General features: G+C 40.2%; 2 protein-coding genes across 2 annotated transcripts in view; both read right to left on the minus strand.

Moving 5' to 3' along the window:
* The window catches only part of XKRX (XK related X-linked), a 67,912-nt gene that overhangs the window by 15,015 nt on the left and 35,589 nt on the right, over nt 1–17,308 (minus strand). The gene's annotated exons all lie outside the window — the stretch shown is intronic.
* Nucleotides 1,218–17,308, minus strand: part of TRMT2B (tRNA methyltransferase 2 homolog B) — an 86,341-nt gene continuing 70,250 nt past the window's right edge. Inside the window, 1 exon segment of the mRNA XM_032618940.1 lies at nt 1,218–4,142. Coding sequence (XP_032474831.1) covers nt 4,115–4,142 — 28 coding nt within the window. The 3' untranslated portion in view covers nt 1,218–4,114.

A 17,308-nucleotide genomic window follows, 5' to 3' on the forward strand; every position in this document is an offset into this window, starting at 1 on the left:
GTCAATCCCACAGTTTAGCACCAAATTATAAATTATTTCAAGTATATTAATCTTTATTTCACCACTAAATTACCATAAGCTCCTTGAAGGCAGAGACCCTACTGTTACATTTTTTTTGGACCCCCAAGGTTGATATATACGTGTAAATCTCCTGCCATTTGATCCCCCTCACCCACTAGCTTCTCTGTTTTCAGCCCTAGGACTCTCTGGCGCTTTAGGTCACTAAATCCTCTGGTCTCTTATTTCCTTGTTCCTTTTGCCCTGCTGGGAGAAACTGACTGAGAATTTGCCCTGTTTCTGTCCAACTCTCCTTCCTCTTTTAGACAATCTCTAGACTCCAGCCCTTTACTCTTCTTAAGACTACAGACCTGGAACTGTTGATACTCATCAGACTGCTGAGGACCTGGGAACCCCTTCCCCATTAGGAGCACTGTTCTCCCAAGGACTGATCATCTGAGGTGATAACCCCGTGCTTCCCCTTGAATGCTAGGCCGTGTTCAGGGGTTTGGTTCTGCAAGAAAGGGAGACCCAAGATTTGACTCCCCACTCCCCCTACCTCCAGCCCCCGACTCAGCAGGAACAGAGAACGGTTCTAAAAGCAGTTTGATCGAAAAGCTCTTGGCATATTTATCAGCTTTCAGAACCCCTCTGAACTACATAAGGTTCGGAGATAGGTTTGAGCTTACAAAGCCCCTACAGCCAGAGCTGATTAATAAGAGGTAGCTGGCATCCATGAGGGAAGAGGAGAGGAAGGAGAGAGATGTGCTGCAAGTGGCTGATAGTCCAGTCACAGAACACTATCTGGTGAGAGGTGATGGACAAGGCCTGGAGAATCAGTAGTTAGGATGGAAGAATGGCTTCCGTCTGTAGAATGCTCGGTTTGGACTGTTAGAATCCTTAAGAGATATGTAATGCAAAATCAGTCAGGTATCCTCTGGGCCTTCTCTTCTTGCTCTAAGCTCCCTGAGGACAAAGACTTTTGATTATCCTTCTCCAAGCCACTCCCTCACCATCCATTTTCCAAAGTGGCTGCACCATTTTACATTTCTATCAGCACTGTGTTTCTCCACATCCTCAACGGCACTTATCTTTTTTCATTATAACCATCCTAGCGGTTTTTCATTTGCATTTCCCTGATGGCTAAATTGATTGATTGATTGTGTGTGTGTGTGTGTGTGTACAAGGTCGTTTGAACACTAGCTGGCCACACTCATTCAGTTATTTCAATAAACATTTATTTGTAATAGCAGTAAGACAAAGATCTCTGCTCTCAAGGGGTTCACAGAGTGTAATGGTATAATAGACATTTGTCCTTTTAGGGGTGTCGCTGTACAGCATTTGAACCCTTTATCTGGGGGAGAGGACACAGGACTCTTGCTAAGAAACAGGGCCCCCTTGTAGTTGGGGCACAGGCATGTGACTTAGGCTCCCTCAATCCAAGGATCCATCCCTTGAATTGGGAGCCAGCGACCCAAAGAAGTGGACAATCTTCTCCAATTCAGACAGTCATGAAAATGTGCCTCTTGTTTCTTCCAATGTGGGAAGTGTCACTGACCTTTGCCCCAGCTGCTGTGCTTTAAATTCACCCCAATATTTGCTGCTTTGTTCTGAAGCCACACTGCTCCCAGCCAGTGACTGAGCACAGCAGGGATACTAAGTCAGGCCCATTTCTGGGAGACACAGGACTATGTGGCCTGTGACTGTGGCAACAGAACTCCCCATCAGCCTGGTCAAACTTTATTAGCACTGCACTTCAGTCTACGACACTTCCTACCTAACCTTCTTCTTTCCTTCTCTCATCCATAAAGGTCAGATTTACACTGCAGTTTAACATCTCTCCCAGCTTCCTCCCTATATTCTCTCACTGACATTTTCCCCAATAAATCTCCTGCATATCTAATCCCAGCTTGGTTTCTGCATCTCTGAGGACCTAAGCCAACCCACTAATGGTGCTAGCATGGTGGTAGTAATGGTGACAGCTGTGATGTTGGCTGTGTAGCCCTGAGTCTGGTTCTCCAGTCCAACTTGTGATTCTGGGAGCTATTTAATACGCTTTTAAGACAAGCATTTTCTGCTTAAATTAGCCAATCAATTTCTGTTGCTCACAACTAAGAACCCTCTGGATTATAGGGGAAGGGACAAAAACATTCAACTACAATACAGTGTGACGAGGGTTATGATAGAAGCACAGAATCTGTGGAAGCACATAGGAGGCACCTAACCCAGTCTTTATATCCTCTCAAATGAAATATCCATATACTACCTGGAATTGCTGGTCAGCTCTTCTCACTAATTTTACAGGCCACCCCAAATTCAAAGGCTCACAACCATCTTCTCAATTTACCATTCCTTAGGAAGTAGTTCTCATAGTTACATTCACATAAGAATTATTTGGGAAAGAAGACTACTTGCAGATTCCAGGGCCCCATCCTTCGAGTAATGCAAGTGCTCAGAGGATCATAACTTGAGAAAAACTGTCCCAGGGATAGCTCTACAATCTGCTCCTAAAACAATTTTATCCATCGTCATAGTGCGCATTTCATAAATACTGGCAGCAGTTGACCCCTCTGTGGCCTGAGCCAAAGTGAAGATAGACTTAAGAGTCAGTCCACACACGGGTCCTTGATTTCCTTGGGCTGCCCACGAAAGAATATCACCTGTAGTTTGCTCCCTAGCACAATTCAGTAAGAATTAAACTATCCGCACACACTTTCATATTCTTTCCTATTGGGCACATTATATGCTTGTTGGACCTTAAGGTGTTTGACCTTATGGCCAAGGAAAGGAGATATTCCAGCCGTGCCAAGAGGAGAAAGGGACTCCTCCTACACTATACGATGACTCAACGGATGAACTAAGAGTAGAAAGCTTGTGTAAGATCATAAATCTTACGCCATTACCAGACATCCTTCCCAGTACTCCTGCCTCTCCTACTTGGCTTTACTACTAAAGGGTCCCCCAATTGTCAAGGACTTCAGTTCTAACTTTTAAAAAAGATGGAGTTATTATTAGTGGGGGAAGTCAGAGCAGCAGGGAAAAGTAGGATAAATTAGGTTGGCAAAGTCAGATCCCGGGAAGAGAAATCATGTAAAGACAGGGTAGTGAGATCACTGTGGGCCAGATAATGCACAGTCCTGCCTGGCAGGACAGAAATCAGGCCATGCCAAATCTCTCTGACCCACAGCAGTGTGGTGTAGTAAAAAGAGCTACATTATAGACTGGAGTAAAACACTGTGGGTTTTAATCCTGGATCTGCTTCTAAATCTTTGAGTGATCTTGGTCCTCTCTGGGATCTCCAAGATTCTGTCTAGCTTAACATCTCATGACATCGGTGTAGTTAGGCATGGCTAGGCCTCCTAGAATCTTTGATTCCACATGTAGTACTGTGGTTTTATCGCCACCAAGCAACTGAACAAGCCAATGACCCAAGTGTCCTAATCAATTTCTCCTAGAGATATACTCTCACATGTGAAATATAATATGTATAAGCATGTTTATAATAGCCAAAGGTTGGACACTACCTAAACATCCACCAACAAAGAACTGCTTAAATAAATTCTGGTATATCTCTAATAATTATGGAACGCTGTGCAGCCATGTAGCCATAAAGAAGCTCTTTATGTACTGATATGAAACAGCCTTCTATGTAAAAAGTGAAAAAAGTAGGGTGCAGAATAGCATTTATGGTATGCTACAATTGTATAAAAATTAGGGGTGTACATATACAAATATGCATAGAATATCTCAAGAAGGATACACAAGAAACTGGTAACGGTGACTGACTCCAGTGAAGGGAAATGGACAATGAGGGTGATGGTAGTAGGGAAAATAGATATTCATCTGTTCAAAACATAAAAAAGAACCTTAACGAGCCATGTCACAAACCCATCTTTTTCAACCATCTAGCAGAACGTAAGTGAACAAAGTTGGAAGAGACTTTGTTTCTGAAAGCAGAAAGAAGAGTCTAAGGCAATTTCTTGGCTCAGCCTGTCTCAGAAGTGTGTAGGTAGCTATGATGGGTCTTCAGCTGTTTCCTTCCCTCTCTGCCTTCAAGCTTGAAGGTACATCTTGAGAGTTGCTTCAGGCAGCTGACTGTCAACAGAAACTGGAGAGACTAGGAGAAGCTTCTATTCGGGTGAGGCCTGGAAGAAAAGTGAAGCAGAAGCCAAAAGTTCACAAACTACCAAGTAGGCATCTAAAGAGAATTTCTCATTCCTTGAAAAAGCTGTCACTGCACCCACAGTACATCGTGAGCTCACTGACACCAGATGAGATATATATCTTTGCATTATCAGTCCATTATCAGTCCCCTATAAGAACAAAAAAGAGTTCACTCTTTTTTTCTGAAATGAATATCATAAAGAGCATTCACTGAAAGCTAGTAGCAATATAAAAGGTACAAAGTTTTAAAAGATATATAATTCATAGCCAAGAACTAACCATAGATTAAAACGTTCAGTGGGAAGAACAATTTGTCCTCTATTTAGACTTATTTTATGAAGGATAATCATATGTTAAATTTAGTGAAGAATCATGCTTTGAAATACAACTCATTAAGCAAAAAGTCTAGGGCTTGGGTTTAATATTCTGGATGGGCAAATTTAACACTTTGTTGGTGAAGATTAGCTTTAACTATTATATAACTTGGAATAAATGAAAGAGCTCTTTAGTTTTCTTTTATTATTATTAATTTTCTTTTTTCTTTTTTTTTTTTGGCTGCGTCGGGTCTTAGTTGCGGCACGTGGGATCTTTTTTTGTGGTGCGCGGACTTCTCTCTAGTTGTGGTGTGTGGGTTTTCTCTCTCTAGTTGTGGTGCACGGGCTCCAGAGTGCGTGGGCTCTGTAATTTGTGGCACACGGGCTCTCTCGTTGAGGCATACAAGCTCAGTGGTTGTGGCACACAGGCTTAGTTGCCCCGTGGCATGTGGGATCTTAGTTCCCCGACCAGGGATCGAACCCATGTCCCCTGAATTGGAAGGTGGATTCTTTACCACTGGACCACCAGGGAAATCCCAAGAGCTCTTTAGTTTAAATAATATTAATACCAGCATTAATTGAGTGCTTATTATGTGGCAGGTGCTGTTGTAAGTCGTTTATGATGTGATTTAATACTCACGGTGCCCTTATGGAATGGGGTTATGATCATTTCCAGCTGACAGATAAGGACATTGAAGCGCAGAAAAGTTAAGTGGCTTGTCTGAGCTAAAACAGCTTAGATAGTACGGCTGGGATTTGAGCCTAGGCAGTCAAGCTGTGGTGCCTGGGCCCTAGTCATTTAAAACAACAAACAAATTGTGTGGATAATTCAAATAGGGCCTGCAGGGAAATATTAGGAATCGACTGAACAATTCCAAGGACACCAGCCAGAAAGATCAGGATTTGTGAAGTCCATATCTGAACAGTCACTTAAATGGTTTCCTTGGCTAGTTTCTATATCCTACATCTTCTGTCCTTATCAAGCTTCCTATGATTCCTCTATCAACATGTCACTCCTTTGATCAAAAAGCTTCCAAGGGCTCCTTTCTGCCTATCTGATAGATCTGAAACTTGAATGTGCATCATACACACCTGTGGAGCTTACTTATAATACTGATTTCCTAAGCTGTGACCCAGAAAAGCTGATTTAGTAGGTTAGGGTGGGGCCTGGGAATCTGTGTTTTAAACAAGCTTTGCAAAACATTGGCCTATGTGGACAAAGCCCAAACACTTTGTTCTAGCATTCAAGGCTGTCCATGACCTGGCCCCAACCCATCTAACTCCTGATATGAATACTCTATTCTAGAAAGGCCATTGTCCTCTAACTTCTCATATAGGAAGCGTTTCTAACTCTAAACCTTTGCCCACACCCTCCTACCCATCTGGAATGACCTCCTGCCTTCTTTCCTCCTATCCAAACACTATACATCCTTCAAGGTGAAGCCCTAGTTTCACCTGCTCTACAAGACTTAAAATCCTTAAACTCTCCAGACCAGAAGGATTGAACAATTAAGTCTCTACTGTCTGACCTCAATCCTTTTGGTATTTAACTGGTTTCAAGAGTATACGCCTTGCTTCCCCAATTAGATTGATGGCTGCCACTACCCACATGTGGCTATTTAAATTTAAGCTAATTGATTAAATACAATTAAAATTTCCATTCCTCAGTCACACTAGCCACATTTCAAGTGCTTAACAGCCACATGTGTATTGGTCAGCACAGAGAGAGAACATTTCCACGTCACAGAAAGTTCTAATGGACAGCATTGTAGGAGTCTGCTATGGCTGTCACAGCCACAGCTACCTTCTTATATACACTCCCTATAAACATTGCTTGCTGTGAAGTTAAGTAAATATGTATCCTGACCACAAAAAAGTGATGCATTTTCTTTTTAAACTCTGATTCCTATTTCCAGTAAAAATAAGGAGCTCAGAAGGTAAGTTTCGAATGTAAATATCACTCAGCATTTCTAATCAAGTCTCAAAACCCTTGCCTTTTCTCAGCTCTCATCCTCCTTGACCCCTCGGCTGTTTGTGGCATTATGTAGAGCAGATATCCCTTGTCTACTCAAAATGCTCTCCTCCTTTGCTTCCATGACGCTGTAACAACCAGAACGATCACCATTAATATACTGAGCTCTTACTGTGTGCAAGGCACTGTGCTAAGCATTTTACATACCTCATCAACCATATTAGGTAAATACTATTATCACCATTTTATAGATGAGGTATCTAAAGTTCAAAGAGGTTAATTGATTTGCTCAAGGTCACAGAGCTAGTAAGTGGTGGTGCTTGGACTAGAAACCTAAACCTCTCTTAAGGTTTTTCTCAAGGGTCATTACTAGATCAAATGCCTAAAATAGGCAAGGCAGACCATCAACGACAACATCAAAGAAAGGAAACAACCCATCGAAGGGAATCTCTTCTTTTCTTTTCTCCCTTTTTCTTCCCTGCCCTTCTAAAACTCTCTTTTATTCTATCTCACATAGGCCTCTGATAGATTTTCAAGGTCTTAACAGCCTGGGGAATTTAAACCCACTTAATAAGTACTTGAGAAAAAGTAACCATAGTAGGTCAGGGAGAGCAGGGACCATATATTGCCTTTCATTTTCAGGAATTCTGTTTTTTGCTAAATACCCTGTAGGCCCTTAACATTAAAACTTGTGTTGTTCAGGACTTGGAATTTCGATTCAAGCACTCTGCCAACAGTCCATTTTAATTACACTGGAGACTGTTTATAGCTTTTCTGTTCTCTGGGCTAGACTTTGTGTCCAGCAGCTACTACTAGAGGTAGTCAAACATAATAGAAATGCTGGAGGAGTCTGGCTTTAGGCTGGAACAGTCACCTACTTACTAGTGTTTCACATTGCCCTGTTTACTGATACCCTTATTTAAGCAGGTCAAACTTAAGCATTTGTGGCCAGTACACCGAGGGTGAGGATATAGGGAAAAAAAGTTTATAGCAACTCTGAGCCCTGACTTCATGTAAAAGAGACAACCTGTTGATCCCCTAAACTCACCAGGCTCCTATAATGTGTTCTGAGCTACATAAGGCGTAGTTACTCGAGACAGGGAGCTATGTTAATGACTATGCAGACCCTTTAGGGTTTGAAGCCTCCATTACTTAGGTTAAAGAAGAATAAGGAGTATGGAAAATCTCTGTACCTTCTCCTCAATTTTGCTGTGAACATTAAACTGTTCTAAAAAAGTCTCTGTGGTTGCCAAGGTCTGGGGGAGGGACGGATTGGGAGTTTGGGATTAGCAGATGCAAACTAGTATACAGAGGATGGATAAATAACAAGGTTCTACTGTATAGCACAGGGAACTATATTCCATATCCTTGATAAACCACAATGGAAAAGAATATGAAAAAGAATGTATATATGTATAACTGAGTCACTTTGCTGTACAGCAGAAATTAATACAACATTGTAAATCAACTATACGTCAATAAAATTAATTAAAACAATAAAGTCTTAATAAAAAAAGAAAAAGAAGGAATATTGGCTTCTCTTCCTAGCTCTGCCACTAACTGGCTATGCATGTGTGTGTGTGTGTGTGTGTGTACAAATATTTAGTGAGAACTTTTTTCCTTTTACTATCCATTCATGTACCATAAATATTATAGGGTATTGTTTTGTGTTCTTATATTTTACATAAGCGTAATTATACAGAATTTTATGCAAGTTTTTTCTCAACAGTATGGTTTTGTTACATTTTGCTCTAGTTCTATATTGCTACATGTAGTTATAACTCATTTCAACTGCTTTATGGAACATCATCAGATGAATTCACCATACTATAATTTATGTATTCATTCTGTTGATAGTAAAAAATGGAAAACAACCTGAATGACTATCACAAACTAAATCCTTCAGTGGACATCTGTACGTGCATACGTATCCTCATTCACATGTGGGAGAGTTTCTCTTGATTAAAAATCCATGAGTGCTGTACACCTGAAACTAACAGGACATTGTAAATCAACTATACTTCAGCCAATCAATCAATCAAGCAAGCAATAAATAAATAAATAAAATGTACAATTTAAAAAAATCCATGAGTGGAATTACTTGGTCATAGGGTATACATAAGTTCAGCTTTAGCAGACACTGGCAAATACTTTTCCAAAGTAGTTGTACCAATTTACACTACCACCAATAGTGGAAGAAAGTTCCAACTGGCCCACATTTTCATCAGTACACGGTATTGTGGGTCTTTTTTCATTTTAACCACTCTGATGGATGTGTAGTGGGATCTCATTGTGGTTTAAGTTTAATTCCCATGATGACTAGTGAGATGGAGCACATTTCATAGGTTTATCATCTGATATGCTTTCTTAAAGGAGATATGGACAAGAACGAGAAAGAGGTGAGAGGAAGGATATGGGGGGGAGGTAGTGACTAAGGGATGGGTGTGGGATGATAACACTGTAGAAAGGGGAGCCTAAGGACATTAAATCACACTTTCTAAGCAGATCAGTTTTTCTGAGGGCTAGCCAAGTGTACACAGATTTGGGAGTCTCTTAAATTCAGCAGCTAAAGGTGCTATAAAGGTGCATGTAAAAGTGTATGTTAAACATGTTTGAAGTAAATCATAAAAATCTGGCAGCGACCAAAGGCCAAGGTCTCTTTTCCACAAGAGCAGCAGCTCTGGCTGCTTCCTGGCACCTTTCAACAAGTCGAGTTCCGAACGGGCTCTCAATGCCCTCATCTCAAAAAATGACAGCTCTGGCTTTGTGGATTCCACTTACAAGGCCACATGATACCAATGTTAAAGAGCACAGAATGGTAAATATTCTTCCCTTCCAGCTTTACTGAAGTATGATTGACAAAATAAAATTGTAAATATTTAAGGTGTACAACATGATGTTTTGATACATTTATACATTGTGAAATGATTACTACAATCAAGCTAATTAACATATCTATCACCTCACATAGTTACCTTTTAAAAAAATGTTCTTTTTACCTAGCACCAATCAAACAGAACTTTCTATGGTATTCAGTAATAGACTGTAAAGTAACATGGTTTAGATCACTGCATCTCAAGCCTTCATGTATGTGTGAATCCCCTGGAGATTGGTTACAATGCAGATTCTGATTCAGGAAATATGAGGTGACACCTGAGAGTCTGTGCTTCTAACAAGCTCCTGGATGCTGCTGATCCAGGACCATACTTTGTGCTTACAACATGAGCTATGGAGCCAGACAGACCCGAGTTTAAATCCCAGCTCTGCTTTCTTAGCTGTGAAATCTCTGGTAAGCTACTTAATCTCTCTGAGCCTTAGTTTCCTCGCCTATAAAAAGATAAAAATTACCTACTTCATAGGTTTGCTGTGAAGGTTAAGTAAAATAATGCATATAAAACATGTATAGCCCAGTGCATGGAAAGAGTAAGTAATTGATAAATGCCAGCTATTGTTAATATTCCACGAACTGGCACTCCTACACATTATGATACTCCGAAGACTGCTTCAGAATGATTATCTGGAAGCACTGCAAGAGCCTAGATTAATCACAGAGAGACAGATTGGGCACAGAGCAGGGTATAAAAGGGCAGAGGGTGGATCAGGAAGGGTAAGCAAAAGATATCTGGTACATCATCCATGACACATATACTCAACCGAAATTCTATCCAAAACAGAATACTATTCTGACCAAGCCAAAAGAGAACAGACTACTATTTTAGACAAAGCTAAACTCAACTAGTTTATCACCAAATGAGGATCAATAACTTCCAGGGTATCTCCCCATCAGATGTCCTATAATCATCCAAAACTCAACACAGCTACAACTGAAATCATCTTCCTCTATCACCATAACTCAACTTTCCCATTTCTATCAAAGGTGGCCTTTGATATGTTAGTCTCTCAGCCTGAAACATTCTTCCCTTTCCTCCTTGTATATTTAAATCTTACCTACTTACCTTTAAGTTCTAACTCAAACACTTCTCCCTCCTTCAAAAGGTCTTCCCCCAGCTATTTTAGCCTACAGTGATTTCCCTTTTCTCTGGACCCTCATTGCCAGTAATTTAGTCACTAGTGTCAGGTATTGTTATTTAACTAGTTTGCGGTATATATACCATTGCCCCAACTAAATAGTACACTTCTTGAAGGCAGGAACTATGTCTTAACTTTATTTTTTTCTCCTTGTCAAGACCAAGCATCTTGAGACTTACTGAATATATGTACATGATAAACACCTAAAGAATGAAGAATAAGGAAAGAATAGCAGGATTCAAATTTTTAATCTCATTTTTCTATGATAGCTTCTCAGAAAAAGGCTCTCTGAAGAACTGCCTAGCCTTACGTAGAAATATGCAAGCACAAAGGACAGCTCTGTGCTCATCTATCCACTTAGCATTTTTAAAACACTCTTCTAAGTAACCCTTGGGTTAAACAGAGAATCAAAACAGAAATTACAAACTTTTTAGAAATGATCAGCAAGGAAGTCAAAACCCATGATATGCAGCTAAAGTGGTACTCATAAGAAAGCTGTAGCATTAAATTCATTTATTTATTCCAATATATTTCAACTGATAATACATGAATTATTTTCACTGACAAAAAATGAATTAAAGTCAACTCAAGAATACACACAAATAACAATAAAATATACCCAAAGAAATAATTAAATATTTTTTCAAAATTAATGGCCCACTTCTCTCTAGTCTTCCTTCTTACAACAACAAAAAAAACCTGGACAAAATAACAATTAAGTGTAGGAAGACTCTGAAAAGTGGAAAGAAGAAAGTGGACTGCCTGGAGACTTTAGGATGTGAGGAACACTACAGTGGTGAGTTGCCTGGGATTTCTTTTTGCTTCCCATATATTGCAGATAAGGCACTGGAGAAGACTACAACCTGAAATTGCCAAAAAGGCCCAGACCAAGAAAAGCCCCAAGAGAAGATTGTTCCCTTTAATCAGGGAAATGGCTGCCTAGCCAGAACAGAAAATATTTTTGATAATACCCAACCTACTCTAACCAAACATCAAAGGAAAAACTGTCCCTTCCCTGTGGTGTCAGTGGTGCCAAATAGAGTCACCCATGTCTGGCCCCTCATGGCAGCAGTTAGACAGGGAGAGTTGGCCCTCTGTTTCCCCTACAAGTGTGATATCAGTGGGACCAAACAGAGAACAGAACTTCCACCCCACCTCCCTGGTAGCAAAGAAGTGGAACAAGGCAATGCAAGGTGGTGCTAGCTGGCACTCCATTAGCCCACTGGAGTAATGTTAGTGGGGCCATCTCCACCTGGCAGCTGTGAGGTAGTGAGAGTCAACCCTCCATTCCCCATTTTTCCATCTGGTGTTGAGGAGATCTAGCAAGGAGCTGAACTTCCACACCCTTCAGGAAGTAACTGGAAAGAAATTAACAGAGCCTCAGGGGGGCTGTGGGAAAATGAAAGAAGAACGGAATTTATATCATTGGAGTCTCAGAAAAAGAGAAAAAAGACTATAGGGCTGAAAAAGTATTTGAAGAAATAACTGGCTGAAAGCTTCCCAAAGATGAAAATGTGGATATTAGTAGACTGTGATAAATTACTTATGTATAATGTAATAGAGTAACCACTAAAAAATCTATTGAAAAATATGTTCAAAACGTGTAGAGATAAACCAAAATGGAATTCTTGAAAAAGGTTCAAGGGACATCCCTGGTGGCGCAGTGGTTAAGAAACTGTCTGCCAATGCAGGGAACACGGGTTCAAGTCCTGGTCTGGGAAGATTCCACATGCTGTGGAGCAACTAAGTCCATGCGCCACAACTACTGAGCTTTCACTCTGGAGCCTGTGTGCCACAACTACTGAAGCCTGCGTGCCTAGAGCCCGTGCTCTGCAACAAGAGAAGCCACCACAATGAGAAGCCTGCACACGGCAATGAAGAGTAGCCCCTGCTCGACACAACTAGAGAAAGCCTGCTTGCAGCAATGAAGACCCAATGCAGCCAAAAATAAATAAATAAATATCTTTCTAGAAAAATTAAAAATTGAAAAAAAAAAGTTTAAGTAACACACAGCAAGGCAGAAAAAACTGAGAAGAGGAACAAAAAATAGAGGGAACAAACAAGAAACAAAAATAAAGCAGGAAACATAAGCCTTAACATATCAACAATGTATCAACATATCAACAATGGCCTAAAAAAACCAATTAAAAAACGAGTTTGGTAGAGTGGCTTAAAAAAACATGACCCAAACACGGTGTCTACAAGAAATCCAATTCAAACATAATTACATAGGTAGGTTGAAAAGAAACATTACATAAACATTACATAAACATAAACATTCTCCTCAAGCACACATGGAACATTCTCCAGGATAGATCATATGTTAGGCCATAAGTCTTAATAAATTTAAGAAGATTGAAATCATATCAAACATCTTTTCTAAACACAATGGTATGAAATTAGAAATCAATTACAAGAAGAAAACCAGAAAATTCACAAATAGTTGGAGGTTAAGCAAAATGCTACTGAACAACCAATGAGTCAAAGAAGAAATCAAAAGATAAATAAAAAAAATCTTGAGACAAATAAAAATGGAAATACAACATACCAAAACTTACAGAAAATATGTTCTAATATTGATTGCAGTGATGGATGCACAACTCTTTGAATATACTAAAAACCACTGAATTGCACATTTTAAATGGAAGAATTGTATGGTTTGTGAATTATGTCTCAATAAAGCTGTTATTTTTTAAAATGCATAGAACTATACACACACATAAATGAGTTCATGTAAAACTGGTGAAATCTGAGTAAGGTTTGTGCATTTTTATCAGTGTCAGTTTCATAGTTCTAATACTGTACTATAGTTATAAAAGCTATTATTAATAATAGGGAAAGCCAGGTGAAATGTACATAGGACCTCCTTGTACTGTGAATCTATAGTTATTTCAAAATAAAAAGTAAAAATCCTGAATATACCATCAACAGACAAATGGATAAAGAAGTTATACACCCCCCCCACACACACACATACACACACAATGGGATATTACTCAGCCATAAAAAAATGAAAATTTGCCATTTGCAGCAACATGGATGGACCTGGAGGGCATTATGCCTAGTGAAATAAATCAGACAGAGAAAGACAAATACTATATTATCACTTATATGTGGAATCTAAGAACTAAAACTAGTGAATATAACAAAAAAGAAACGGACTCACAGATATAGAGGACAAACTAGTGATTACCAGTGGGGACAGGGAAGGGGAAAGGGCAAGATATGGGTAAGGGATTAAGAGGTACAAACTACTATGTATAAAATAAATAAGCTACAAGGATATATTGTACAGCACAGGGAAAACAGTCAATATTTTATAATAACTATAAATGGAGTATAATCTAGAAAAATTCTGAATCATTATCTTGTACACCTGAAGTTAATATATTATAAATCAACTATACCTCAATTAAAAAAATATAAACATTCATCTTGTTAAAAAAAATCCTGAACATAGGGCTTCCCTGGTGGCGCAGTGGTTGAGAGTCTGCCTGCCAATGCAGGGGACAAGGGTTCATGCCCCAGTCCGGGAGGATCCCACATGCCGCGGAGTGGCTGAGCCCGTGCACCATGGCCGCTGAGCCTGTGCGTCTGGAGCCTGTGCTCCGCAACGGGAGAGGCCACGACAGTGAGAGGCCCACGTACCGCAAAAAAAAAAAAAAAAAAAATCCTGAACATGAATGTTTATTCTAGCTCCATTCACAACTGCTCCAATTAGAAATAATCCAAATGTTCTTCAAAAGATAGAATAAATACACTGTGGTACATCCACACAATGGAATACTATTTAGCAATAAAGAGAAACCGACTATTTATATATACAACTATTTGGATGAATTTCAATGGCATGCAGCTGATGTAAAAAAGCCAGTTTTAATCATAAATGTATGATTCCATATATATAACATTCTCGAAATGACAAAACTATAATAATAGAAAACAGATTATTAGTTGCCAGAGGTTAGTGGGGTGGGGGAGGTTGGGGAAGAGGTGAAACTATAAAGGGATAGCAACAGAGAGCTTTTTGGGGTGATGGAACTGTTCTGTCTATAGATTGTGGTGGTGGATACATGAATCTATGTGTCTTAAAACTGTATAGATGTGGGTTTTTAAAGTCTATTTTAAGGTATGGTAATGTTGAAAAGAAAAGAGAAAGGAATAGAGGATAAACATGTAGATTATATTAAGATGATGGTTACTAGGGTGTTCACTTTATAGTAACTCTTTAAGCTAAGTTTTGTTTTGTGTAGTTTTCTGTATCTTTATTTTAACTAAAAAGTTGTTTAAAATAAAAATAACAGGGATGAAAAGGGAAATGGAAATAACCTGGGTCAGGGAAGGCTTCTTTTGAGGAGGTGACAGGAAGATGAGAGAACTGAGAGATGAGAACGAACCATGAAAGTGAAGGGTGGGAGGAGTATTTGAGGCAGAGAACTGGAGGCAGGAGAGAAGGGGTAGGATAGAAGGAGGTCCTGATGCAAGAACATGTAGCTGTTCACATCCCAGCAATAGGAGGTGTGTGTGTGTGTGTGTGTAGATTTATTATAAGGTACTGGCTCATGCATTTATATAGTCTGGCAAGTCCCAAAATCTGCAGGGTGAATTGGCAAGCTAGAGATTCAGGAGAGCTGACTGTTTAGTTCCAGTATGAGTCCGAAGGCCTGAAAACCAGAAGAGTGGATGGTTGTAGTTCCAGTCCAAAGGCCAGCAGACTCAAGACCCAGGAAGAGCCTGGGTTGTTTCACTTTGAGTCTGAAGGCAGAAAAGAAGTCAATGTCCCAACTCAAAGGCAGTCAGACTTCTGACTCCTTCCTCTCTTACTTGGGGGAGGGTCAGCCTTTTTGTTCTTAGTCCTGCCTCCAACTGATTGAATGAAGTCAAATTAGGGAGAGCAATTTGCTTTACTCAGTCTATTTAAATGTTAATCTCACCCATAAACACCCTCACAGAAACACCCAGAATAATGTTTGGCCAAATATCTGGGTACCCCATGGCCCAGTCAAGTTGACACACAAAATTAACTTATTACAGTATGTGTATTACAAACGTATGAAACAACTTCATTGAAGGAGGCAGGGTAAGTGTGGTGACCCAACTGACTTTGGAAATAAGTGGAGTCTGTAACACTAAAGGCAAAAGAGAATGCACTAAGGAAATGTGAATGAGGTATGTACTTTAGTTAATAATAATGTATCGATACTGGCTCTTTAATTTTAACAAATACTAGTGTGAGGTATTGTAAAAATTAACAAACAGAAACCTCAAATAAAATAGAGTCAAGAAGCCAGAAGGGAGCTCTCACAACCTACGACAATAGCAGCCCCCAACAGGCAGAAAAAAAAACTTAGTCTTTTCGCCTGGCAAGAGCTCAGCCAATGAGAGACTGCCAAAACTCAGCCAATGAAAAGCCACTATACTTCGAACTCTCAATTCCTCCAATGGACTCTCTGCTTACTAGCCTTCCCAACTTCCTCTTCGAACTGTCACTAAGAAGTCTCTCCTCCTTGTGGCGGAGGGACTTGCCTGTGGCTCACCACAGTTGCAGACACCAAATTACAATTCTTTGCTGACTCTGAGTAAATCCACTTTTACCTGAGAAGTAACTGGCAGTCTGTTTGTTTAAGGTCAACATTTTGGGGGCCCATACAGGGATCCAGAGGAGACCCCCGACAACTCTGAGGCTGGTGCACAGACAGGTACGGTAACTAAAAATCCCACTGAACGGTTTTTTATTGCTGACCCCGAGGTTTAAGGGCAAGTTTTTCTCCTGGATCCAAGCTCCTGCCCTCTTTGTGTTTTGAAGCTCTCCAGGTTTTATTTGGGATCTATTTTAATGGTTTATTCTTTCTGATTAAGGCCTTATTCTGTCAGTGAGTACTTCTTTGGCACTCTGGCCTGTTATTATTTTTTTTTTTGAAATCAGGCTATTCCAACTGGAACTGTGGTAGCCTTCAGCTTGATTTCTTTTGGAACAGGAGTTGTTTCATTGGAACTGTGCTATTCAGCCTTCAGCCCGATTCCTTCAGGATTAGGGTGCTCCATTAGAGCTGTGCTGAGCAGCCTGTGGCCTGGCTCCTTTGAGATTAGATTGTTCCCTTAGAACTGGCTGGTAGTAGTCCTGCAGGCTGTTTGAGCCTGTTTAAGCTGTTTAGGCTGTTTGAAAATTACTATTTTACTCTAAAGAAAAACCTCTGAGAAATGGGATCCCAATTATCTAAATACTTGAGGGCACCCTTACCTACAGGGAACCTGGCTGATTTTATGTTTAAAAACTGCAGTCCTGGAACTCCCTGGTGGCACAGTGGCCTGCCGATGCAGGGGACACGGGTTCGTGCCCCAGTCTGAGAAGGTCCCACATGCCGCGGAGTGGCTGGGCCCGTGAGCCATGGCCACTGAGCCTGCGCGTCCAGAGTATGTGCTCTGCAATGGGAGAGGCCACAACAGTGAGAGGCCCGCGTACCGGAAAAAAAACAAAAACAAAAAACCGCACTCCTTCCTCATGTACATTTCTAAGTAAATGGACCAGCCTAACCAAAGGCAATTTAGAACATGAATGGTCATTATGGAGAACTACTGAAATTCCAAACTTACTTTTCTTAAGACCAAATTGACAACCACACCTGTAAAATTTCCAAAACTGAATGGAATGCCTATTTCAATTATTTTGAGGCTTCCAAACATTATCAGGAGCCTAAAATTGCATCTCTGCAAAATAAGATTTTAAGATCCTCTGAGGCAAACAAAGAAAGATAGAATGGCTGCAAAAGCCTCATGTTCCTCTTCCCTGGCTTCTGCATCACAGATACCGCCTCCAGTGTCATCTTATTCC

This window comes from Phocoena sinus, chromosome X (genome assembly GCF_008692025.1).
Source record: "Phocoena sinus isolate mPhoSin1 chromosome X, mPhoSin1.pri, whole genome shotgun sequence".
In the NCBI taxonomy this organism is placed as follows: Eukaryota; Metazoa; Chordata; class Mammalia; order Artiodactyla; family Phocoenidae; genus Phocoena; species Phocoena sinus.